This window comes from Phaenicophaeus curvirostris, chromosome 4 (assembly GCF_032191515.1).
Source record: "Phaenicophaeus curvirostris isolate KB17595 chromosome 4, BPBGC_Pcur_1.0, whole genome shotgun sequence".
In the NCBI taxonomy this organism is placed as follows: Eukaryota; Metazoa; Chordata; class Aves; order Cuculiformes; family Cuculidae; genus Phaenicophaeus; species Phaenicophaeus curvirostris.
In genome coordinates, this window is record NC_091395.1 from 61803013 (window position 1) to 61830361 (window position 27349).

Sequence of the window (27349 nt, forward strand, 5' to 3'; positions counted from 1 at the left end):
CAGCTTCATGTTGTTTGGGTTTGAATCCACTCACCAGATAAGGTTTTAAAAAGGTGGAGGGGCATTCCCAGGAGCAGCCTGCCTCGCAACTCTTACAGAGAGCAGGTCATGGTACTGAAAAATAGAGCTTTACTGTTGTCCAGCTTTATGGAGGGATTCCCTCACTCCACATCCCACCCAGATGGACCACATCTCAGGGGAAACACATTTGATATGCTCTTTCACTGGAACAGATTTAAGCAAATAAAAGTATAGGCAGAATAACAGGAAGGGCATCACTGTGTTACTCCATGAAGTTTTGCTCTGTGTGTACTGATGTGCTTATTTCAGTTGCAAAAACTTACATAAATGAATGAGCCAGGCTCTGGCCCACACAGATGTCAATTAGCTATGCCCAGATAAGACAATTAACAATTAAAGCTCAAGGTTTCTCCAGCAGTGCTCAGGAAAGTTCACTTGCAATCAGTGGGAAGTCATCTCCTGGCTTGCCTAGCCCTTACATCTGGCTGAGGGAGAGTTAGTTGTAGCATCTCCATTTAATCACCAGGATCCAACTGTGATAATATCTCAGGCAAGAGACTTTCATGGTCTGCCTAGAGCTATACAGGACAGCTTAACATTTTGTGTTGGGAGCCAAAAGAACCCACAGCCCCAGCCAGTGGAGTTTCTCAAGCCCATCTATAGCATGTTGAGATAATCAGCTACAGGCTGCACCAGAGCTTCCAGACAGAGCTCCTTTAAGCTATAGGCACAGGGTGTTTTTTTCATTCTGTTGCCGATTTTGTGCAACTCTTAAATGCTTTTTATATTTTATGGTTTTATATCTGTGTCTGTTTTATTACTCATTTTATATTCTAGCTCTAATTGAAGACATAGGACTTGACAGGATTCAGAGCTGCAAAAACCAGCCTGGAAACAATAAAACCAATTTTTTTATTTCACTGATTAACACTTCCTTTGTTCCACTTCTATACCAACTTGGCAATTATCTTACATGGTGTATATCTATATGCTAAATCCAAGTGTCTTCCCCTGGAGAGCTTCTACTGTAAAGGCAACACGTGAGCAGTTCAGTGAGCAAAGAGGGGTTTGCTATCGAGCCCTTCTTCTGCAAAGAGGTTATGAACCATCATTCTGTAGAGAGGGAACTGAGATTTTGCAGCCTGTCTTTGGGACACAAAGGGAGGAAGTGTTCTATTCCTAGCCCACAAATAATACCAGTTTCCTCTGAACTAGACAAATATGTTTATGTTATTTTCTGTTTTATTCAAATTTTCCTTGGGAAAAACAAACCCCAAATAACAGTACCATCACAACCACATGGTGGTACCACGATTATATTACAAACTATTCTTAAGTGGCTTTCTGCCCATAGCTAGTCTGAGGCTTGCAAAACCCCTGAATTTCACAAGTTATAGCCATTGTCACCTAGAGATCATTGGACTTTTTGGCTCAGTTTGGGATGGAAAAATGTTTTTAGACTTAAACGCATTCTTGAGAGAATAACATATTTTACACTCAGGCAAACGTATGTAAAAGGGGAAATAAATTAAAGGGCAGCATGAAAATAATGATTACTAGGACCAGGGTGACAGAGGGACACCCTAATCATTATTGTTGCATACCCAGGCCAAAAAGCTGGAGCATGACCTAAATGCCTCCCTCTCTGAAAGGCAAGCCTTGGGCCATTTGATGTGTCAAATGGTTTCGTTCTTTTCTTTAGAACTCCCTGGGAATGATACTTAAGAAAATATATATAATTGTTACTGACCTATAGTGCTTCAAGCCTATGTTCATAGAATTAATTGATTTCTAGACTGCTCATATAGGGGGGGAATGTCACAAATCTATCTGTCCCACTTCAATTTTAAAATTGTACTTAGGTCTCTGATTCACCAGAAGGGTGTAAAAAATCACATGTAGCCAAGCTGTTAAATCACTGAGTAGGTTAAAAGGTACGTCAATCCATCAAAGGGCAGCATTATATTTTGTGCAAAATAGTCACTTCAGATACGTCTCGCTTGTAGACATTTTCATATAAATAACTAGTACCTGTTGCTAAATCCAGCTGATCTTTGTCAGTTTGCTTTGCTGTCTAGGGATTTGCTAGCACAAATGAAGCAAATGGTAAGGGGCAGTCCCTGCTTCTCATGGGAATTTGTACATCCTCAGATACTAACCAAGGGATGAGGGATGCTGCCCAGACAAAATGATAATTTAAAGCAGCATTCCAGTGATCTGAAATTAATGCCTGCATGCTGAGGGGCAGGTAGATTTTACTTCTAGTATATCTAGTATCTTGCAATGCATGGTGTCACATTTTGCACTATAAGAAGGTCTTTTCTGGGTAATGTGACTGTAAGAGCCTGTTAATAATTGTATACATGGAGGTATGAACCTATATCTGCTTTCCTAAGCCTGAGTATTGGGCTCAGAGCCTCAGCATCTACAGTCACTGCTGTTCTAATATATTCTTGCATGAAGATGATCAAACATCTATAATTAATATTGTTTGATAAGTCCCATTAAAAGGTTCTTCCTTCTTATTCATAATTTTGCCAAGTGTGACTGAATAAAGCTGAAACTGAGTTTGCTTTTAGCTAGGTCTTTTTTATTTAAGCCAAAAAGGATTTCTTGTTTCCTCCAGAATGGAAAAGTCTTGTTTTGTCCATGTTACAAAAGTCTTGCAACTTTGTTTTTCAAATGCCCAAGAATCTGTATGTTCTGGAGGAGCGTTTCTCACCTCTGATGTGGAGGTTTCCCTTTTGTCCTCTTCATGAAAATCTGACCAAATTTAGCAAATTTATAAATCTTTCATTGGAAAAAAATGCCCATTGTCAAGTAATCAGTGCAGGTTTTATTAGAGTTTGAGAGCTAAAAAGGACTTGCTTTCCCAGGAACATGGTAAGGCTTCCCAAAGGAGCCCAGTGGATCTACTCACGTGCAACTGCAAAGAGTAATTAGACAAGTCGCAGCTCAGGTCTCTGTGGACTCATGGACATTTCCACTGCAAAGCCCACGGGGAAGGGTCAGCAGGTGCTGCATGTGACAGGAGGAAACCCTTCCTTCTCCTGTGCTCCTGACGGATGCACCTGGGATCCGAGTGGCCCTGCAAAGGAAGCAATTCAACTTGAATGTAAAGAAAAGAAGAGGAAAGAGAAGGAAAGGGAAAAGAAGTAAAAGGAAAAAAAAAGAAACAAAGAAAAGGGAATAATTCCAGGCAAGGTGACATTGATATGGGAAAGGGGAGAGAAGTACTAACTGGGAGATGGGAGATGAAAGGAGATGGATGATGATTAATTGTGGAAGAGTTGGAAGTCAATGAGAGAAACAAAGGAAACCGGGAGATGTTTGGCTGGTGGGAAGCACAGAGGGAGGAGGTCCTCTTGACTGGTCCCTGGCTAGATGAGAAGCTGAAGGAATTAAGGAAAAAGAGATGACGTTCAGCTGGAGAAAGAGTCTGCTGTTAGGAAGAGACACAGTGGGGAAATGGGAGACAGAGTCTTGAGGGGAACACAACATCAAGATCTATAAAGAGGGCTTAGACTGCTGAGGCAAGAAGCCTGGGACAAGGAGCTGGGCAGCCTGCTTGGAAGGACACTTGTAAAGTTTGCTTGAAACTGGTGTTTTGGTGAGTGTAGAAGAACAGGGAGACTGTGACTAGATAGCTGGGCTATAGCTTGGGGAAGGAAAGTGGGGAAATTGGGTGAGTTTGTGGTTGATAAGCCCACTTGAACAAGAGAAAAACAGTGAGTGTGCAGGGAGGGAGAGAGAAGAAAAGACAAGATGCTGAATGTTGAATGATGAACTTGGAAGATAACTGATTCAAAGAAAACAACCATGAGGTGAGAAAATGGAGGGAGGTGAGCAAAGAGATTGCAGAAAGAATAAAGAGCAACAGTTGGATAGGAGACAGGGCAGGAGGGAGATAAAGTTGCAGGGAATGCCACAGGGACATAGGCAGAAAGCCATGCAATAACTGGGCAAGGAAACCCCTGAAAAGCTGGAAGGAAAATCTGCCTGGCAGCCCAACCCTGGAGCAGGGGTGCTCTCAAGATGCTCTTAGGGATCCGACACTTGGGAAAAGAAGTTACAAGAGGCTCCCCATGCTCTGACTGGTGCTGCAAACACTCGCCGTCAGAGCTCCTGGGGAGAAGATCTGTGTGCTGGCTCTGAGGGTGTCCATATGATGCTTCTTCAGGGAAGTATAGGAAATGTGTTGTGTGGGAGGGATGAGCCCTACAAAAGCATGCACAGAGATATAATCTTAAAAGTACATTCTATAGACTAAAAATGAGGCTCTAAAACATGAAGAAATTCCAGTGGTAGTAGCATGTAAAGCTTCATTCAACTCTTTTGGTGTGATTAGATATTATACTGTATGATATATAGACCATACTTGCCATTATTTTCTGTGACTGCCCCTGGGGAACTGCAAACCCAAGAACAAGCTAGTGTACAGCTTGCTTTAAGCCCTCCACGGTGTGAATTCATATATCTGATGCAAGGATGGCAAAACTTCATTGATTTGTCCCACAGTTACATTACTTTGAGCCCTCTTAGAAAGGAGTCCCCAGGTGACTTCTGTGCCTGGCAGAGAGGTGTAGCTAAAATCCTGTTGAGAAGTGCAGTGACAGGCACAGGTGGAGTGTGTTCATCCACACCTAAGCATGTCCATCTACTGCAGGAAAGGAAAGGAAAGAAAAAGGGCGTTTGCCACATTCACATTTCCATGCCTAAGAAAGGATTGTTGGCATGCAGAAGAGCTGGGGTGCATAGACATAGGTGCTTGAATGCTTTTATACACAATTATGTTTTGGAGGAGAAAAAAATCAAGGAAAAGACCTTCGCACATAAAATGCACAAAATTTGTGATGGTCCCTAGACTTTATAAAAGCTTATTCAACGGCCTATTTTTTTCTCTTGGAAATACTTTCTCCTGCACAAATAAGCTTTGCTACCACTGTAGAGTATTTCATGTTTATCCTAGAAATGAAACAATCTTATAATCATAGAATCATAGAATAACCAGGTTGGAAGAGACCCACCGGATCATCGAGTCCAACCATTCCTATCAAACACTAAACCATGTCCCTTAGCACCTCGTCCACCCGTGCCTTAAACACCTCCAGGGAAGGTGACTCAACCACCTCCCTGGGCAGCCTGTTCCAGTTCCCAATGACCCTTTCTGTGAAGAATTTTTTCCTAATGTCCAGCCTAAACCTCCCGTGGCGGAGCTTGAGGCCATTCCCTCTTGTCCTGTCCCCTGTCACTTGGAAGAAGAGCCCAGCACCCTCCTCTCTACAACCTCCTTTCAGGTAGTTATAGAGAGCAATGAGGTCTCCCCTCAGCCTCCTCTTCTCCAGGCTAAACAACCCCAGCTCTCTCAGCCGTTCCTCATAAGGCCTGTTCTGCAGCCCCTTCACCAGCTTTGTTGCTCTTCTCTGGGCTCGTTCCAGAGCCTCAACATCCTTCTTGTGGTGAGGGGCCCAGAACTGAACACAGGATTCAAGGAGCGGTCTCACCAGTGCCGAGTACAGAGGGAGAATAACCTCCCTGGACCTGCTGGTCACACCGTTTCTGATACAAGCCAAGATGCCATTGGCCTTCTTGGCCACCTGGGCACACTGCTGGCTCATATTCAGTCAGCTGTCAACCAACACCCCCAGGTCCCTCTCCTCCAGGCAGCTTTCTAGACAGACTTCTCCCAGTCTGTAGCACTGCACAGGGTTGTTGCGCCCCAAGTGCAGGACCCGGCATTTGGCCTTGTTAAACCTCATGCTATTGGACTCTGCCCAGCGGTCCAGCCTGTTCAGATCCCTTTGCAGAGCCTCCCTACCCTCCAGCAGATCCACGCTTCCACCCAGCTTAGTGTCGTCCGCAAACTTGCTAAGGGTGCACTCGATGCCTTCATCCAGGTCATTGATAAAGACATTGAACAGGGCTTTTTAAGCCATTGAGTGCTTCAGGAAGAGAACCAAAACCTTGAACCTGTTTCACTCTTCTGTGCAAGGCAGGATGGTGAGCTGAGGACAGGTCTGCTTATTAAAATGGGCTTCCATTAATGTTTTTTCTGGAGCTAAATACTAGCTGTTATCATTTATGCAGGACATTTACATTAGCTGTTTTGAATTGTACAGACAGACGGTCTGCATGTGCATCTGCCATTGAAAATCAGGTTCCGTGGGGCATATCCTTGTGTGCACCTCTGTTACTCTTCATCCTTTTGGTACCCCACTTTGTTTTCCATGATAGCATATCCCTATGTGGCAAATATAGCTAATGTTTATGAGGAAAAGTAACGAGAATAAGGTGTTTAATGTATTTCTAACCTTCTTTAATGTGTTGTAACTGTGAATACAAGGCAGAAAGTAAGACTATATGACCATGCTACTTTGGGAATGGTCTATAAAATGCAGTTATAATAGTTTCAAGATATTTATGGAGTGCATAAGTCATGTGAATGCAGGTTTATCACAATCAGTAGGAATGCTGGATTTTCATATCACACGTTCACTGCTTAGGATGATTAGCAGGAAATTTAATTTGCAGTAATTAGCCTTAGGGGAGCAAGAAATTAACTTGATGGGTAAATTTCACGTTTTACTATGTACCATGCCAACATGGAAAAAATTGAGTTAAAGCCTAAGCTAAGTCCTATGCCAATACACTGGACTTCAGTTTTTCTAAATTAAATTAAAAGACTGTAGAAAATTAATATATGTATGGTGAGTGGGTGGCATTCCTTAGGAGTTAAAGTTGTAGAATAATTGTTCAACATATTCATTGAATTGTCAGCCGCTTCCAGAGAGTGTGGTATATTTTTGTATGTTAAATTACATTAATATCTAATATTACAGCAAAAGCTTTAACAAGTTCTAATTTTCTATCTTTGTATATTTTGGTTATGTAATGTGCGTTGTGACTGCACATGCAATATTCCATATTGTAACACACAGAGCAGAAACATTTTTTGCAGAACTACTGTGAAAACGCCATACTTTTCAATTTACAACACCCACTTGCAAATACATTTTTAGGGTCAGGAGCCTTTGTTCGTATACTGGCAAAATTCCTATGAAAATAATTTTTTTAGAAATTACTCTGAAATCTAAGCAGCAAGCGAGGGAGGCATGAGTCACCACAGAATCCTAGCAGATAAAAGAGAATGAGGAACTAATAATCTCTAATGCTGCCTGTTAATGGGGACTTTTCCATCTCATTCTTCCAAAACACAGTTAAGTTCTCTTGGTGTTTACCCTTTGTAAAATGGAGGCAATTTTCGTGTTTCCACCACTCAGAATCACAGTGGATTGATTAATGCATGCAAAGCAATGAATCATTCGGTGTGGAAGTATTGTCTATTATAAACTGAAGTGCTCTGTCAAACAAGGCTTGTGGTTGCATCCAAGTTTATCTGTAAAAAAGGAGATGGAAAACATCAGTTTCATATGAGGTAATTGCCTTTGATGTCAGTGCTTCTGCTGGTGTGTGGATCTGAAATACTGCCAGAAGCTCACTAGTACTATTATGCATTTGGAATGAGACCTTGTAGTACTCACCTGAAATGGCTGTTGAAGTGAGTTGTGACTTCATTGAGAGTTTTGCCTGAATTAGTACTGCACAACTGGGTAACTTGAGTTCCTAGTTTGGGGGTTAAGTGGTTTGTATGAATTAGCTCAGGCCTTTGCTCAGACTTGCTAGCCTATGATATAAATACTTCTGGTGTAAAGAGAGACCTCAAATAGACCTGTAGGTAGTCATACATTGTGTATTGCATAGTTTTGCATTTTGAGGTTCCTCTTCAAGCCCCAGGACTCTGATTTCTCAGCAGTAGCCCTCCTCTTCAATCAAGAATATGTGTGCAGGTATGGATGGGTATATGTAATACATGTGCCCACACACAGATAGCCGTACATGTGCACACAATACCCTATGGAAACGTGCTTTGCTTTTTTGAGCGTACGAGTGTATTTCTGTAAATGCTCACCATTTATATTTATACATTTTTGAGTAATATACAACTTTCAGTCATAATTGACACCATGTGGCTTTCTGTATAATAATTACTTTGGGACAAAAAGCCCTGCAGATGGTTTCAAGAGTGACTCTAACTCACCATCAATGCAAAAAGATTAAATAAGTATGAGCCTACTCCCTCGGAACAGTGTAAGCCATTTTCATTGATTTCAATGGGAGCAGGCACAACTTCATTTCTGCAGCAGACAGAGAATGTTTATTGTATTCATTAAATGAAAGTTTGATTTCATTGTGCTTAAAATTATTCATGTTCTGTTATCAAATTGTTTGAGATTTTATAACTTAGAGCATTTGTTGAATTGTGCTTTGTATTTTCCTCACAGCAATTGGAAGGACCCTCATTCCTCGTTATTTTAGCACTGTCTTTGAAGGAGGTGTAACAGATCTGTATTACATTCTCAAGCACTCAAAAGAGTCATACCACAACTCATCCATCACAGTGGACTGTGATCAATGCACCATGGTCACTCAGCATGGAAAACCCATGTTTACCAAGGTAACAGGGAAGACTCAGTAAAGCATGTTGTTGGTTTGGGTTTTTTATTGTTTGGGGTTTTTTGATTTGTTTTGGTTTTCTTTTTCAGTGTATATAAGGGTGAAAAATATTGGCTGTTACATTTTTCTGGTAGACTGAGATTATTTCTAATACTGAAAACCCTTGAAGCCATTTAATTACTATTTTCTATATTCATTACGTGACTGGAAAATTCTGTGGGCATCCTCTGCAATTGTCCCGGAAAGTTTGCAAGAGAAGCATGTAATGCCAGGTTGCCAGAACAATCAGTTGTACATGAATTAAATTCAACCTGCTCATCTCCTTTTCTTTGGGCTTTATTTTAAAGCAATGATGGGATTTCACATTGCTGGTACCTACCACGTGGGATGGTTTGCTTTACAGTTGATACTTAACCCCTCCAAGTCCTATAAATCTCTAGGAAAATAGTGATTGAATACAGTAGGGTGCCAGTCCAAAGGGCAGTAAAGTCAATGGAAGAAGTCAATTGATTTAAACATGCTTTGGATCAGGCAGTTAGCGAGTAATCAATATTTGTAATTGATAGTGAATTATCTTCAGGCATTTGTCACTTCTAATCCTGTAATTAAACTTAGTTCCATACGTTCATAAAAACACTACCAAAATGATAGAAAATACAAATTAAACCAAATTTTTCTTATGATAAAAAAATATCAGTCAACTGATTTTCAAAATGGAAATATACCCTTTCATGAATTAACAGGAAATGATTAATTTTCATCTTGTACCTGTTCATCTGTATGAATTTTAACCTTGGCATGGAGAAAAACATGAAAGGAGAAAGGGCATCAGGAAGAGATAATCCATCCACACCACTGTTGGCCTGCAGGACTGCAAAGGTTTTAGAGTTAAAAAAGACACTGGCTATTGACAGACTGGTGACCAGCGTCCCCATGGCTTATACTGTTTTAGCATTATGTGAGTCCCATCCCTTCATAATGTCTTCCCTGCTTTCTTCATGGATCTTGGAGTGGAGCTCAAAGAAGAGGGAGAGGAGGTTGCTGGCATGTAGATCACTGATGAGCTGGGAGATGCATGTTTACTGGTGCGATTGTTCCAGCTCTCCCACTCCAGCCCCTGTGACTTACCCAGATGCAAATGGTAAGAGAGAGATGCAAAGAGACGAGATATTCCCAAGCAGCACCACCTCACTGCTCACGAGAAGTTGTGCATGCTGGCCACGTGCTAATGACTTGACGAAGGCATACAGTAGCTGCTTTTTTGTGGGGCTCCCTAAAGTGATTTCTGTGTCGTTTCCCTTTGTGTTAGCTTTAATGCTATAGCGAATAAGAGGGTTTATTTTACTGAATCAATAAATACAACACGCTTTTCTCAATTCGTTTACTTTTACATATCATGGTGGCACATCACAGTATTGCTGCCTCTGAAAGGAGGGTAGTATCCAGCAGATCAAAGATAGACTAGCAGCAGAGACCAGGCTGGGTGCGCACTTCATATGAGGGGGGCATAGACACGTCCCGTAGTACTAGCCTCTTGTGTGCTGGGAGCCTCTTCAACTGCACTGCAGCCCAGGCAGAACTCGGACTGCTGCAGCCCTAATGTTTCTCTTGCAGATTCCAATATAAGCCTCTCTATCCTGGTAGAAAAGTTCAGGTGGGGATATGATTTGGTTTATAGGAGAAAATTAAAGATTTCTAATGACTGTATGTTTAAAATATTACTGTGATAGTAATAGCAAATTTGAAATAAAGCATGGTAGTCTATGGAATGAGAGAGAAAATAAGATATTATTTTCTCAGAAATAAGTTAGAGCCAAATGTTGTCTCAGTTATGCGTGTGTGACTTCTAGCAGAGATACTGAGGGCATAGATCTACTCAAAGTTAAACTCCTAACTCTTACAACTTTGGTGGTGGAACAAAGCAGATCCCCCATAACGAGTAGCAGTCCAATGGACTGTGTACCTGCTTACATCATGTTTGAATTTGACCCAGTGAAACTACCACAAAAGGGTTTTTTAATTCAAAAATACAACCTAACTTTATTTCTTAATAGCTATTTTGGTTTCACAAACAAGTTGTAAGCTACAAATTCACTGACATATAATGGGCTGAAAGAGTTCTTATCATGTATTGAATGAGGAATCCACAGGTGCATTTTAGTCATTTCAACATTCTTCTAGTTAGAGGAACTCACTACATGCTGCAGTATTGGATGAATATATGAAGTGGCATTTCCAGGTATTTTTTCAAATAAACATGGCTAGAACATTCTTAACAGTAATAGTCTGGCTTGTCTTTAGAGGGCAGGAGGTCCTTGCAAAATGTCACACACCTAAAAATTGTTTTGTCAAAATATAAATAAATACTATAGAGATTCAGTTCAATGCAATGAATTAAATGTGGTAAAAGAAGAGACTGAAGCCCTGACTACCATGTTTGTGTACCTGGCAGATGCCTAATTTTTTTTCTCTGCCTAAAGGAAAGCTTTAGGAATCCTTCTAAGTCTCTGTTCTCACCATGTTTACTGATATCCCAACTTCATGTGTAGTGAAACTGTTTTTCTGCAGTTAGCAATGTTTATATATCCTGATAGATTGGGAGATACAAACTTTGCCTGTGGCAGTAGAGCAGTGAGCACCCAATGTTCATACTATTTTCTTCCTGCACCCAACAGTGTGGTCATCATCTGGTTTTGATAGGTGAAACCCTTGAAATTCAGTGTTTTTATTCCTTATTAACAATATCAGGCATTTCTCAGCTTTGCATAAGCTTTAGGTTACTCTACAAGCACATGGTCAGGTTTGAGATATGGTGATTAATAAAACAGGAAGAGTTTTAAAAGGTGCCTGGTGTTAGGGGAATGAGACTCTGAGCAATAAGGCAAAGGAGCAAAGTTGGTTTTCATCAGTGCAAGCAGTTGAAATTCCTACAATTAATAAGTGCAGTGAAGGGGTTAAAAAGCTATTGGTTAGTTTGAGAAATGTTCTTTTTTAGTTTTTTCCTGGCCTAGTCTAGAGCAACCACGTGATATACTGAATGCCTGCCAGCCTCTTTCTTGTTGATCCTCTGGAGACCATCTGTGCTGGGGGCATTGATTAGAGTGTGTCTGCTGGGATTACATCTTTTCTGTTGCCATGCCAACTAATCAGCTGATTTTGGTTACCACAGAAACAAAATGTCAGAGCTCACAGTACGGTAACATGAATTCAGCACAACAGAAAATGTTTTCTTAATTGGAGACCCTTTTGATTTTTTGGATTCTATGTAAAAGGCAGCTTTAAAAAAAAAAAAGCCTATTTAAAATAAGAACTCTGCCAATTTTATTGATTAAATGCAGTGCGCAAAACCCTGGTCTACATAAGGAAATTAAATTCCTTTATAAGATGTATAAATTTTTACCACTGTGATATGAGGTATGTGTTTCAGTTTTTCCATTGAAGTATGTTAGTGCTGGTGCATAAAATCAAATGAAGTTTTGAGCTTAAGAGAATAAACATTTGAGAAGCCACAGGTATTATTATAAAAAAATATTTTAAGCTTGATATATTTTCATGTTGATTTGATATATTTTCACGTTGACGGCTCAGTAATCATGTTCTTCGGCCTCAACACAGTACCACTAATATAAAATGTTTTTCTTCTTGTCTTAATCCTTATGTGTGTGCATGTGTACACCTGTGTAATTTCTTATCTTGGTGCAAGTTACGTGAAAATCAAAATCAAGGTCAAATGATAAAATAAGTCACATTAGAAATTTGAAGGCATCACTAAGGCATGTTGAAAAGGGCAGATGAAAACCTGTTGCAAGATTCTCCTTCATAGGTTTGCAGTAATTTGTCTATATCCTATGCCTGTTAACATTACTTATGTGTTTTTGCAGAAACAACCAGGAGGAAAAACTATGATGCATTAAGTTAAGTTAACTTTTAAGCAGAAAAGCCATATATTGCCCAAGTGGGAACTAGCCAGGTCTGAGTCAGGGCTTGTAAAAAGGCTCAACAGAATGTAGGATGGTTAGTTGTTCAACCAAATATTAGTTATATCAAGATTAAAGTTGCAGGAACCTTTTCTTTTGAAAACCATTATACCCTGTTTCCACAATATCTCTCTGTCCTGTACTTGCAAGTTTACTTTGAATAGGAGTTTAAAGTCTAAACATCCAATTTAAAGAAAAAAAATCAACAACAGAGGAAGTTTATTTTTCAGATCATGCATCATTTACAGAACTCCAGTGGGAATACCATGCTGGGCAGGTATTGTGTTTTGCACCTTAAAGACCACCACAACCACAGCATTTTTTCCACTTTAAGATGTGGGCAATTATTTTACTTTTCTTTTCCAGGTAGTAACCACTTGCTGTATTTATTCCTCCCATGTTTTCTCTTCTTTCTCATACAAGACCCTCACAAAGCTGCATGAGCACTCTGTGTGGGAGCAGCTCTGTTGTCCACGACTAAAATCTCTCTTCTGTTCCCGTGGCTTTCAGACCTGCCGTGTCAATGCAGCTCCTGCAACCTAATGGCAGACGCCCCATCTGGCCTTCATTGGAAGAGGGGATTGATATAAGTAGATAAGAAATGAAAGAAAAATAAAAATGGGATAAAATGCCTGGAAAAGCAAGAACACTTTAAAAAGACAAGAAGGAAAAAATGTATGAGAAAAAATTAGATTTGGCTACAGGCATTTAGGGCACCATCCTCCAACTGGACATGGAAGGAAGATCTAGATGCCAAGATATTGTAAGGACAGGCAACACAAAACAGGTCGGGAATGGCTGGTTCAGCAACTTGACATCAAGTGCACGGTGCACGGTGGCACCACAGCCATCTCCACTGCAAAGTTCAGGCATTAATTAGCAGCAGTGAACTGCAAGGGAAAGAGAATTGGTGCAATAAATAAGATATAGCGCACACAATACTCTATGTTTGTAAAATGCTATAAAATCTATAGTATTGTAAGTTACTGTCCCTCCAGTAAGGCCGATGAAGTCATTTTCCCACATTCCTTTTTTGTCCTCAAGGGAAAGGAAAAAAATTAATCTACCAGAGTTGAAAAACAGAATACTGCTCTGATATTTTTGGATGTTGTTTAATCGATGATACAATACCATTGAAAACAAAATTGCTGGGAATGTATTTCATGCATTTTATTGTATTCTAGGTATGCACAGAAGGACGTCTTATCTTGGAGTTTACTTTTGATGATCTTATGAGAATAAAAACATGGCACTTTACTATTAGACAGTACAGAGAATTAGTCCCACGCAGCATTCTAGCCATGCATGTAAGTAATCCTTTTTTCACTTGACCTAATGCAAAGAGAAAAGATCAGGTTTATGAAGAACTCCAGCAAGTTTCTCACCCACGGCAATTAACTATAAATATTTTGTTTTGCCTGCAACTACATCCATTTACAAGTTCTTTCATCACTCTCTTGTTTCTCAGTGCTCTATTGTTGCCACTGTTGCTATGTTTTTATTTTGGTTTAGCACATAGTTTTCCTGTGAATCCCATTTGGTGCTCTGCATGATATGGGTCCAAAATCTGTTCTTAGTGATATGAACTACGCTAAATGAGTGAATTTTCATCATTGTAGGTACAAATTGTATTTAGTCTTTAAATGAAGCAGGCTCACGTTACCCATGCATGAGACATAAAATGAGTAAGTATCATATATTTAGTTAGAAATCTTTAGAGTTTTAATCCAGTTCTTTTTTTTACATTTCAAGACTTTTCTTTTGTAATTTAATAGAAACACACACAATAAAACATTAAAATATTAACTATTCTACAGGTTGAAGTAAAAATATTACAAGGTAACCCATTGCAGAGAAACAGGACAGAAACTTATTGCAGTTCTGCACTGTAAAAGCATTCTGAATAGTAGTGCTTCATATACAAAATTAATTGCAGGACTGTGATTTTACAGAGGGTAAGAACACAGGCCCCACAATGTGCCTGTATTTTGACACTGACTTACTTAAGTATCTACAGATGAAGATATATTCTTAGTGAGGAATTTCAATTAATTTAAGAAGCCTGGACTTCTTTGAAAATGCTGTTATACACCTGTAAAAAATGCCTTCTAAAACCTGCAACCCCATCCCCTTCCTGTCCGAGGGTTATCTTTTATTTTAGAGGGCTGATATTCTGAACTCTGCAGCAGTATCCCATTAAGGGACAAAGAGGATTGCCATGAGCAACATTATGTATTAAGGGGGCTGTTGCAATTCAAAGAGAGTAGAAAAAGGCTAGCCAGCAACCAGCAGGTATTAATTTTAGTAATGAGATTGATCTAATTTTAAAGGGGAGTCTGATCTCCCAGGTAAAACTCCTGACTGGGGTCAGAGGAGGACTGTACTTGCTTTTGCCTTGTTTAATTCTGGGAAAATAACTTAGATCAGAAGGGTTCTCCAGTCTGTGCTAAATGCCACTTATATGATCAGTTCTGCTGAAGATGTATTGATGAGTTCTCTCTGCTTCATTTTGTTATCCACAAAAAGAAAGCAATTCCTTCTTTATTCGTGCCTTCTGTTTAATCTCCTGGAACTCTCAGCCAGCAAATGGAAGTCTCAGAATGTCCTGCGATCCCTCAGGAAGCTCTTTGTTGGCTCTTGCGCTCTGCTCACTTGCACTCTTGTGTATGACCAGATCTCCTAGGTCTATCTTTTGAATGGACAGGGAGAGAATGAAGATAGTGGAAAGCAGTCTTTATTCTGCTCCAATTTTGTAAGGTTTTACATTTTCCTATGCAAACAGATTATTATATAAATTTGGCATCAATGCGTAATTTTTCCATAGGAGTGGTTCCTCTCTTCATAAAACCCTCCTTGCACTCCACCAGGCACATAGGGAAGACAAACACACGAAAAGCAAATTGAAAGTTCTTTTTTTCCTCTGTTGTTTAGGCACAAGACCCTCAGGTGCTGGAGCAGCTGTCCAAAAACATCACTCGAATGGGTCTGACAAACTTCACCCTCAACTACCTCAGGGTAAGCATACCATAGTGGATGATTATTGTGAGCATTTTTTAAAAGTTACTGTTATCTTTGAGTCAAGGTAATGAGAGCAGAGCCTGTGTTGGTCAGGTAAGAAATGGACCTTCTTCTTAATGAGGACACAGAGACTGTAATAAAGATGTAGCTGCTAACAATGCGCCATTAACAAGGATAAGAATTTCATCATGGAGTTGAAGTAATATGAGAGTAGCCTCTGTTTTTAACAATCTTTCTTCTTAGGTTTGAATAATGGCTTTATTTTTTTATAAGCAAGGAATTCTCCTCCATTCTTACTGTCTGCTTCACTGTTCCTGAGAAAATGGCAGCTTGTTCTTGTTAAGAGCCGCCTATCTCCTTCAGCATTCTGACCTCCCCGTCTGTCCCAGGCAGAAGCAGGGCTGAGTGAAAGCTCAGCTCCAGCCTTGTTTGCAGCAATCCCTCAAAGCAGTCCTCGCTTCACTTGCCTCTGGGAGCCTGAGCTCCCTCCTCAGCCTCACACTGAGTCAAGTGGTTTTTTTATGATTAAATAATGCATTTGTTCCCATTGCTTTTTGACCCTTAAAGTGCATTCAAAGTTTGGAAGTTTATTTTTATTTTTGAAAGTATTCCCTGGTGCAGTCTTACAATGCATACAGTGAATACAGGTTTGTAGAGTTCATATTTCAAGGTTAAAATTCAGATTTATTTTTTTTTATTTCTAGACATGCTTTAGTAGATAAAATGAGTCAACTAACTCAATGATCTAGCAAGCTAACAATATCTGATTTTATTCCTTTTAATTGTGTGAGTAATTGTTCAAGATGCTTTTTTAGATAACAACAACACTCTAGAAAATGCAGTTATTTTCAGGCTAAGGTACAGTCTCTGTTTTAGTTGTACTTCATTCAAGTCCATGATCCTTGCAATACCTTCTCTATGGATGGAGTCCTACCCTTGAGAGTGTTTTGAACTCAAAAGGGGGCTATGTGCAGGACTGTGATGTGTAGTGAGATCTCTGTCACTGTATCCCTACAGCTCATAAACAGCTTGTAGTTGTCCTTACTCTTCTAATGTGATAAGTCATTGTTGATTGTTACTTATGTGGTAGTAGCATAAAAGTTACTTATTGAATTATAGTTAGGCGAGGCAGATCTGCTGTAGTGTAACTGAAAGAAGAACATGGCATATAACCTCAGGGGAATGATAAATTGCATTAGAACTTTTCTGTGTATGAATAGAAGAATAATATATCTGTGCTGCTTGTATTCTGTCCTCACAGTTAGTTAAGTCTCTGCTTTGGTATAGAGGGCAACCGTTGCACTTGGGCAAGACCCCTGAAGCCCCACTGTCATCTCGTTGCGAGGCATCCTAGAGCACATTCTCCAGAAATCTCCACAGAGGATTCCCCCTCAGTCACACCAAGTTTTTATGTTACACCCTCATGGCAAACTGAGCTGCCTTAGGTACAGGCTTTTCCCATGTTTTCTTTCCAAATTGTCCTGTGGTACAAGGCACTGCTCCTCTTTTCAGGCCTTTGATCTCTTTAGGACAACTGGACTCACCAGGAAGCGCTTAAGTGGCCCACCCTGGCTGCAACGCTCAGTCCCCAAATCCACGAGACTCAGAGAACCATGCTGGATTTACAGCACTATCTCCATCACCAACCCCTTCTGGGGCTTTGTGGCATGTTCTGTAACTGCTGAGTGTGGCAATGCAAATGAGGAAGGCAGGGTCCCTGTTAGGACGCAGCTGGCATCAGGCACCCATGCTGCTCCCACTGTCAGCATCAAAAAAGAGAAAGGAAGTGGGGGAGGGAGAAAAAATCCTCAGAACAAGAAAACTGGGATCAAGATAAGCACTAGGGAGATGAGCAGTGAAGTGGAAGGGGATGAAAAGACGAAGTCTTACTTTTTCTTGTCTTCCAGACTACTTTTGTTAGCTTAACAGACAACGTTAGGTTTCTGGGTGCAAAGCTTCCTCTGTCTCCCGCTGTGGTGATTCCAAAAGGATTTTTTTTTTTTTTTTTCCCCCAAGCCGATCTTTGCATCTCTCTTTCTTGCGGTGAGGAATTGATCATTCTGTTCTTTTCTTCAGATGTTCAGCTCATCATGGGAGCTTGTATTACATGATACATTTCCATTTTGATTTACTTCTTTCCCAATTACTTTCTTCGGTTAATTTTAATATGAAAATCTTTCTGAACTCAGGATTGTGAAATCATGCACTAAAATATACAGTAAATGTGCTCTAGGTTTAAGGTGTTTTGTTTGTGGTTGTTGTGTTTTTAAGTCATCATTTTATGGTATTTTATTCAGTCTTCCCAGTATATAGTAATTAGCAGTGTTGTGTGGTTTTGAATACAGATTTGAAAATAAGCATAAAAAGTATTTCCTTTTTTTTTCTTCTGCTGCACACAGCAAAGGCTTGTGATATTCACAAGTGAAAACTTCACTGATGGCCAGAATTAATCATTTTTATTCTCCAGTGTGCACACAGCAGCAAGCTGTACTACAGTCTTTTTAAAGAATTTAAACCTGAGTTTCAGATGGTTGTGATATAAAGATTCAGCCTGGATTTTTTACACTCTAGACATCACAAAATGCTAAATCACTGCTAGTTGGGATAATTACAGTTGCTGGCATGTAAACCTCTGTTCCAGACTGCCACATGCCTGAAGAGCCATAGCTTTGGATGCATGCCCTGGTTTCTCTTCATTTGCTCTGAGAAAAGCTGTCCAGCATAGAAGAACATTGATTTTGTAAATCACATTTAATACAAATTTAAAATATATCTTCTTGGAACCTGGAAATGAAATGTTTTGTCCTGTGTCATTTGCCAAATGTTCTTGCTCCTCATTTTCTCTCTGTATAAAATCATAGGTTTCCTTTCTTTCTAGTTATTAGTTTGTTTTGTTCCAGCATAATTGATTACCTCATCAGTGGGGTCAGCATAGTTTGCTGTAGCTGCTGACTAGGAGTTGAATGGGCTGTCTCAGAAATAATGAGCCAAATGTTGTAGGCTTTAAATTAATATCAAGCTTTTTAAAATGTAATTTCTCATCAAGTCATCAAGTAGTAGATATTACAAACTATCAGTTAATAAAGCCAAGACCTATATCCTAGTCTCAGTCAGTATGAGATGAGGAAAAAACAGGAATCCTGTACAGAGTTTGGAGCTGGAGGTAATACTCAGATGAACAGTTTCCACCAAGGTTCAATAATTCAGTCCACACACATTACCTTGGTTTTGGGGTTTTTTTCTATGCAATTTTCTAGTTGTTCACCTATTTTATTTAGATCTTCAATGTGTAGTGGATTTGAGTGTACTCTAAAAACAGTAGCTTTATGCCAGCAGTAGTATTCACAATTTGGAGATCAAATGTTTCTTGATGCCTTCTATTAAAATGAGGTTATTAAAAAAAAAAACAGCCAGTACTGTCAATTAGACAGGACTGACTGTCCTGAGCCGTGAAATAAAGTTGTATCTTGCCCAGCAGGTTTTCAAAATTAGTCTCTGCTTTCTCTTACTAGCTGGGTTGGAGAAATTTCTTAGAGCTCTTCCCCAGGTGTAGCTGTTGCATCCTTCCCATGCAGTGGAAATGCTCTGGTAGACAGTTTATTGGTGTTAATGGAGCAGAATCTGCCCTTTACAAAGTGAGAGTGAGTGTCGCAGAGCCTCTCTACATTAGGAGAGGTGTCCAGGCAGGGGAATGCACACTCCTATTTCCACTTACGTGGAATGGTATGGCTTTATTAACCAAGACTTATCTGAGCTACAGATCATCCAATTGGTTTGTTTTCTATATAAACCAATAATGAAGTGTTACTATTGCAACACAGACGACAATATTTTCTGAATCCCCAGTTTTACTTATTTAGTTCCTCACCAGACACTTTTGGGTTTCTTCTGTTAGGAGGATAACATGAATTATTTAATGGAGCACAGTTTTCTAAAGGCTATACTTGCATTGCAATCAAAAGCCATTTGTATATATACCCATTCTGTATACTAAATTTTCTTTTGCACATGCAAAATAGGCATGCATGCAACAGCCTCCTTTGATGCACAGGGAAATTGGCTTCTCTAAATGCAGTTTCATGGATGGAAAGGCTGTTGGGCTCCCAGTATGTAACAGTTTGTGGTAGCTATCTGATCAGTATTTTACAGCTGTTTGTGTATCTTCAGTGAAGAAGGAGAAAGATTACCTGCAAGCATGTTAAGGACACAAAGTCAGGTAGTTGGGGAAAAAGAAATGCTATATTTATAGTCAACCATGCAGGATTAATTCATTTCTCTTTGTGAGTTACATTGTGTCCTCATTTTTTAACTACATCATCACATCATCACGCATTGTGTTTCCCACAGATGCCCTTGTGCATGCAGCGCACAGGATGACTCGCACTCAGTAGCAAGCGCTCCAGTGCTACTCATTTCCTCGTAGGGTTTTCTGTAGTGTCATTCGAGTCTCTCAGCTGCAAATGCTAATGGCTGCATTGCACCTCCCAGCTGAAATGTTATTGTGGCACATGTGGCGTTGAGGTGCACAGATGAGCACCGGGACATTCAGAGGCGTCAGCTAAAGGGAGATGGCTGTTCTGATAAAGCAAGGACCTGATTTTGTAGAGCACTTGGGATTCTGTCTTATCCCATATACTAATAACACAACTATTGCCATTGGATGGAGTATATTGTCTCAGGCTAGGCATATAGTTGAAAAAAGAGCAGATGATATTGCTGGCAACACACTGGTGAAAATGCTTTTTCCATTTTGTGGTCTTTTCCAACCTAGTGATTCTGTGACTGAGTACCACACTAAAGCTCAGGGGCAGGGACAATTTGTTAAAACAGCACTGGGTCATTTTAAACTCTTCCTTTCTTGGTCTCAGTTCCTTGCTTCATGCTTCTGCCACGTTTCCATGTCTTCAGTAGATAGGAATGAAATCCTAAACACAGCAACTTCATTTACTTTGTGCTGTGCTCTGAATGGGGTGGTGTTAGGGAAACAGTATACGTGATCATGTAGTGAAATGATGTATCCTAATGCATCTGACTAAGAAGTTCTATTAGGGTTTATAAGCACTCAAAGGAGGAAGGGGTTTGGATCATTGAATCATTCTGGAGCTTTTCCTGTGAAAGCTGTCAACATTTTAAAGAATCCTCATAACTGGAGATGCTGAAAGCAGACACAACATTTTGGAGACTTTATTCCTATAAATGATGGATTTTTTTAGCCTAAGCAGATTCAGCTTGGGCAGCTCTCCCTAGGAAAATGCAGTGAAAATCAGATGGTTCTCACAGAAGGATTCAGATTACTATATCTGGCTATCTGTAACCTATCTGCACCAACTATAATTAGCTGATTCTGCCAAGGTTTTCTGGTAATCTAATTTCTTAGCATTTATATTAGTAATGATCACAGTGCTTTCTGTTCCTCTCTTTCATGCATCTAATGCTTTATAGACGGTGTTATATGTTACTTTCAGAATAATAAATGAGAAGAAATGCATTCTATGCAACAGCTCACAAGTCAAATGTTAGCCTTTCACTTCATTAAATAAGACACAACATTACAGAACAGTTATATCAAGAGATATTCCATCATAAGCAGGAAAGATCAGAGAAAGCTATGCAGCAAAATTTTTAGAAAAGACGAGGTTAAGGTAGAGTGGGTGGGACAAGGGAGCAGGGATGTAAGAGTTGCAGAAGATGGGAAAGGTAGAAGATGAACTAGCAGTTTAGAAATGTTCTGAAGAGAAGATGGAAACTGAAGCAATCTCTGCATGCGACATGAAAAGATAACGTTCATATTATCAACAATAGTGGTAGTGTGCTTTTTGCCCATTGATCTCTAAGCATTTTATTAAAGCAAATGAAGTCGTTTATAGGTGGCAATTTTAAACTAGACTTTGGAGAGTACAGTGAGCTGGTGCAGTAGTGACCACTTTTGCTCTTTATGGCACAGAAACAGATCTTAATGTCTGTAAACAGCAGGAATTTCAGAAGTTAGTGAAAAATCAAGAATGGGAACAGAGTGCAAGTGATTAGAGAACAAATCAGGTTTTTAACAGAAATGGCAAATTTTACTGGTATCCTGGAGATGGTAATGGGCAGTCTTCACACAAAGGGCACTACCAGGTTCACGAGTATCAGTTGAGGAGAAAGATGTATTGTGTATAAACACAAGGCAGCTACTATGCCCACTGGACATACAGACCATATGAACTTTGAAATAAAATTAAGGTCTGGACTAATGAGAATGGAAGGCTGATAATCAGTGATGTGAGTCCTTAAAGCATCCATGAGTAAGAAATCAGAATAAAGTTAGATTGCAGCGGTTTAAAAATAAAAAAAGTCAGAAGGGTAAAAGGGAGAAAAAGAGAGACAAAGACAAAGCACTAGCTATGTAAAAACAACCTGCAAGATTTGAACTAATAATGTTATTTCAGAAAAGAAAAAGATGAAGAAAAAAACCATCCAAGAACACAGCCACAGGCTCTCTTTTTAAAAGACCAAATTAAAGCTTGGACTTGTATGCAGTGCAGTCATAAATAATAATAACTATTAATTAAGTTTAGGAATGAGAGCTGCAGAGGTACGATTTGTATGAAGACCTGAAAGTGCCAAAACCAGCTTCTTGTTCAAAGCAATGAAAGCAGCAAAAATTTTAATTAGTTGTTTAATATTGAATATCCATGGGTGTTTGGTGCAAATTGTTATTCAGGGAGGGGTGGGTGCTCAGAAGAGGTCAAGAAATAGGCTTTAATGCAAAGCTGGTGGTTCAGATCTTTGTTCTTGGAAGCAGTTATTTTAGAACTTGAAGTATTCATTGTGGAAAGCTTATGGTAGCCCTGTGGTCTGCTCTTGATTTGGAAATTGAATCCTGTACCCCCCTGCCTCATGATTTAATCTTCAGAAAGATTATTTAATGAGTCTGTTTATTGTGATATTACAAGTAACTGGGTCATATAATCTTTTTTATTAATTTTCTATATGTAGTTAACTCTTCTGCTTAGCCTGCTGGTCCCTTCTTGTTCTGCCACTTTCTTTAGGTAAAACAGCATTACTGCTTACCTATCTCTGCTGGAGAGATCTTCTTTGATGCATCCCAAGATCACATTTGTCTTTTCAATGTCTACATATGTTGGAGGTTTGCTTTGAGCCCTGGAGTTTGATCCTATTTCTAGGATGTTCTTGAAAAGCTCTTATCTTTCTTATATGGTGCCCTGATCCTTGTCTGTATGAAGGATGCCTCCCCACTTTGTCATTCAGTCTGTCCATATGCTTCCACTTTTTCTGCTCAAATCTGACCACTTTACATTCACAACAGAAACCCTAAAACCCAAAACCTAACTCTAAACAGCAAAATCGAGTGAGCATTTAAAAAGTGAATAATAGTCCTGGGTTTCTGTGGTTTTCAGGGACTGGCACACACAAAACTAAATTTCTCTTCTGGTTACCTCCCTTGTACTCATGCAAGCACTGTCAAGCTGGGTCAGGACACTAATCTGATGTAAAAAATTATCTAGTCCTTTCCACCCAAATGATGACCATCCTTAACAGCTCCCCGAGTGCTACTTGTGGTGGGCAAGGAAGAGAGCAGCAGTGTGGATTCATATCAGCTGGCATCTATCTTGAAGTTGGACCCCATCTCCAAATTTGCCAGCACTGAAAGGTGAAGACAAGAAAGTTCTGGGGAATCCTACAGATCCTAAGCTGTAAATTTCCCTTTCTTACTTCTGGATCTGAGAACATTGTAGCAGTTGTTTCTGATCTATTATGGGCTCATACTGCTATAAATTTATTCACTTCAGTAGAGTAACTACTGACTTTCAACAGCACAATTTAGAGCAGACTTTTGCTCATACTAGATTACCATAATTTACAAAGCTTGAATTGAAAACAAAATAAGCAGAAAGGGAACATCTTGATTTATTGCACTGGTTCTGAGTGAAAAACAGAATTCTATCTATATGCGTACATATGGATATAAATGGAACACACATTTTTGTAGGTACTGTATGAACCATATTCTTTAGTAATTTACTGATTAGTTGCAAATATTTTCCACTTGTACTAACCTATTAGAAAACTTCAGCAAAGTTCTTCACTGCTGTATGTACACATATATGGATGTTGGTGTCTATCTGGTGGTCATTGATGTGCAAATCTGTGCATTGCTTTTGACACATAAGCATACCTTCCATTCATATTAAAGGAAATATCAACAAATGTATCAAATTATTAAAAAGGAGCCCGTGATTTTATGTTTACCTTGTCTAAAGAGCACACATAGGATCTTACGTGAAGAATCTACGGTCAGTGCAGAGGTGCTGAACCAGACCTCAGATGGTGCGTGCATGAAGCAGAGTGGAGGCAGAAGATACTGTCAAAACGATAACACAGGTTTCCATCTGAATTGTGTGATTTCTGGTACTGTGTTCTACACAGCTAGAAAGCTGTGCTGTATTTAATATTCCTCTTTACTCCAAATCACTTCAGTAATCCTGTGCCTTGTTACCTTTTCTAGTCAGTATTGCTGTCTCACCATTACTTTATAATAAGGCAGTTTGTTAATCAAAGATCCAGTTCAACATCCATTAAAGTCAATCTGTATATCTCCTTTGATCCAAATGTCATCTCATAGTTTTTCATTTATTCGGAGGTCTTTTATACCCATAAAATCCAATTTATTGAAATTAATTTCTCTATTCCCTTGGGCAATTTTAGCCATGAAAATGCCATGCTTCATGAACAACAACAACAACTGGTTGTTTTTATTGCTTGGGGGTTTTTTGTTTTGTTTTGGAGTTTTGTGACAAAAGAAAATTAACTTGATTTAGCCTCAGATTATAGTTCTTAGGTGAGCCCAAAGGAACAAATATCAACTTGAGGATCTGATTTGAAGAAAGTATTTAGGACTAGAAAAGAATGAAGGAATACAAAAGAATATTGCTTTCATAGTGAGGCAGAGAATTTTCTCATTTTATTAATCATTCAGGCAAAACTTAGAGCTGATTTAATTAAAAGACTGTGCACCATTTCTATCCAAGATAAGATGATTTTACTAACGTCAGTATGAAGCGCATGGAAAAAAAGCCCACAGCTGTATTCCTTAGCCTAGATTTCATAGCACCTCATTTACAAAGCAGGATGCTGGATAAAAACGTCCAAGGGAAACACAAGTACTGTCTTAACAAAGTGGTGTTGGTGATTCATCAGAAACCACAATACTCTCCAGAGCAAATGGTGTCTCAATTTGGTGCTTTGCTGCACCATCTTCATCAGGTGTATTACCACACTATATACCACAATGCCATGTAGCTCCGAAGTCTACAAGAAGTTTCTTTCTGGAGACTTTCCAATCAGAGCAAAGAAATATAACATGGAATAATCTTCTGACATTGCTGTTCAAGGGAAGGAAGTAAAGTTTCAGTTTTCTAGACACTGCACTGGACCTCTCCACTGATTAAGCTTTTGACAAGATGTATTAGAGCTATGGTGTCGTTTGAAATATTACAGTCTATTTTAATAACATGTCTCTGTTTTTCATAACTCTTCCAATATTGCGGTGGTATTCCAATGTATCCTTGGATGCCTTACTGATTTTCTTCGCCAGTGTGTGAGATGAAATGTTCAGCCATACAAAGGAGAGAAGATCATATATTCTATTGCTAAGTGCCCTTGAACAATGTAATTTTTAAAATGAATTAATTTTATGAAAATAATTGCAATAAGAAACAGAACATGAAATACAGCTTGCTCATTATGACAGCTAACAGTGTAAGGAGAATGAAAAATGATTCAGAACAAAATGTATATTCTTGGAGTCTTTCAATGTTATCACCAAAATCATATTCATTACACTTTTTGTTTCTTTTGTGCGTCTTCTTGGTGGCCATCTGGTCTCTTTCTTTCTTTCTCAGCTTCTTCAAATTCTTTCCAGTTTAGTATAAGGATAGGTTGGTTCTTATAGTCTTATTTTGTTATTTAGATTCCTACTATGGGCCAATTTGCTACCTAAAGTAAGTTTCCTGTTACTATAAAAAACAATAAAGAAAAATTCTGCTTTCAATTGCATAAGTGTATAAACTTGAGTAAAATCTCAAATCAGTTGCCTTTGTCCAGAGTGATGTTAAGGGGTGCAAACCTTTTTCTGTGGTATTTATGTTTCATTATCTTTAGAAACACAATGTACAAACACTATCAGATTAATCAGTGAATTTCACAGCAGCAAAGGATATGTGGACACTGTCATATTCTGACCTCCAAGACTTGCCAAGCAGCCCAGTTCTGCTGAGGCCACAGGGAGCAGCCACGCACTGCTTGAGACCATTTGGAGTATGAACCCAGTTAAGAAGGAAAAGGAAGGCTGCCCTCCTTCTAGACCCAAAAAAAAGGACCACACAAGCTTCAGGAGCTTGCTTTTTCTTTGACTGCTGCAGCAAGGATTAGAAATATATGAAAGAAGAGGAAAAGCAGCAGAAACAAAACCTATCCACATAAGCCAAAGCACCATAGCTCCCCAGGGGCTTGAAAATGATGGTGTATATGAAGATGCTCTCACTTCTTTTCTTACACTGTCCTCCCACATTCTGCTAAAGACCATTTCCTTGGAGAGGGGAAATATCATAGGAAGGGTCAAATTTTAAAACAAAATGCTTTTTTGATGCTGAATGGTTTGGAGTGGTATTTTAGGCTTTTCTCTCTCCAATTCCTTTAAATAAAATTAAAGAAGAAAGCAGCCTTTTTTGACACCTGTTTTGAAGGCAGTTATTGGTCCTTGATAATGCATTTATTTGAATGGAAGTTGTGGCTGCTTACTACTTCTTGAGATGGATATATCATGCCAGCTTTTACAAACCTTAGGGAGTGTACATTTTTCATTTGAGTTTTTAATTTCATCGTTCAAAGTTTTGTTCTTTTATAGTTTCTTTCTGGACAGGAATTTGATTAGAAAGAACTGCAAAGGATATCAGCTGCAAAAAGGTTGTTGATTTCAGTGGAATCATACTGAGTTATAAAAAAATCAGGCCAAAACAGGGGAAAAAGACTTAGAGGAAAAGTATATTGCATGTAATATTCTTCAATCTTTCTTTGAAAAAGCTTTTAAAATACAAGCTGCTTAAATTTTGCTCACACATTTCGTTCAGTCACATAAACACGTGCTTTCCCAAACTGTTACTATAACTCACCTTTGCTCAGCTTCCTACTAGTAAGGTTGGAAGTAAGTTCTTTAGACAATATCTGAGGCTAGTTATGGATACAGTCCAAACATCTATTCTTCTATATGTGTAATCATGGAAGGTGATGTATATAAAGGTGGAAACAACTGTTTGTCAACACATTCTAGTTTAAAGATGATCTGTGCCTTGGGAATAAGGCAATATGGGCAGTTTTCGTTCTCATTAGCTACTTTATTCGTATCTGCAGGGGCTGCCAGAAACATGCATTTAATAGCACTCAGCTCTCTGTGTTTTAATAAATAAAGCTGTATGAATCTATAGAATATCATAGAAACTGTGATTGTGCAGAAAATGCCTTTGGTGATGAACAATTCAACCTCCCACTCGGGAGTGCTCAAAAAAATTAAACAAAACCTAGAAGGGATTAATCTATGATGACTTTTTTGGTGTTTGCTTATCACATAGGTATTTTTACATGATTATAAAATCCCGTGTTTTCCTCAGTTTCAGTTGAAAAAACCCCAAACTATTTTAGTTGGCCGTTTTAGGCAGTGTGTTACTCTGGCAAAGGGAAAGTCCAGGGAGTGCATCTGTGGTTGGTTATCAGTATTAAACACCTTGAATGAATTGTGTAGCATCAGGAAAACCAGATGA

At 39.1% G+C, this 27349-nt stretch overlaps 1 protein-coding gene across 11 annotated transcripts in view; it reads left to right on the forward strand.

The window, feature by feature from the left end:
• LDB2 (LIM domain binding 2) overlaps positions 1-27349 on the forward strand; it is a 218120-nt gene that overhangs the window by 157335 nt on the left and 33436 nt on the right. For all 11 annotated transcript variants that reach the window (XM_069856297.1, XM_069856296.1, XM_069856299.1 and 8 more), the window contains exons 3-5: positions 8364-8536; positions 13697-13819; positions 15444-15527. In XM_069856297.1, coding sequence (XP_069712398.1) covers positions 8364-8536; positions 13697-13819; positions 15444-15527 — 380 coding nt within the window. The remainder of the gene's footprint in view (positions 1-8363; positions 8537-13696; positions 13820-15443; positions 15528-27349) is intronic.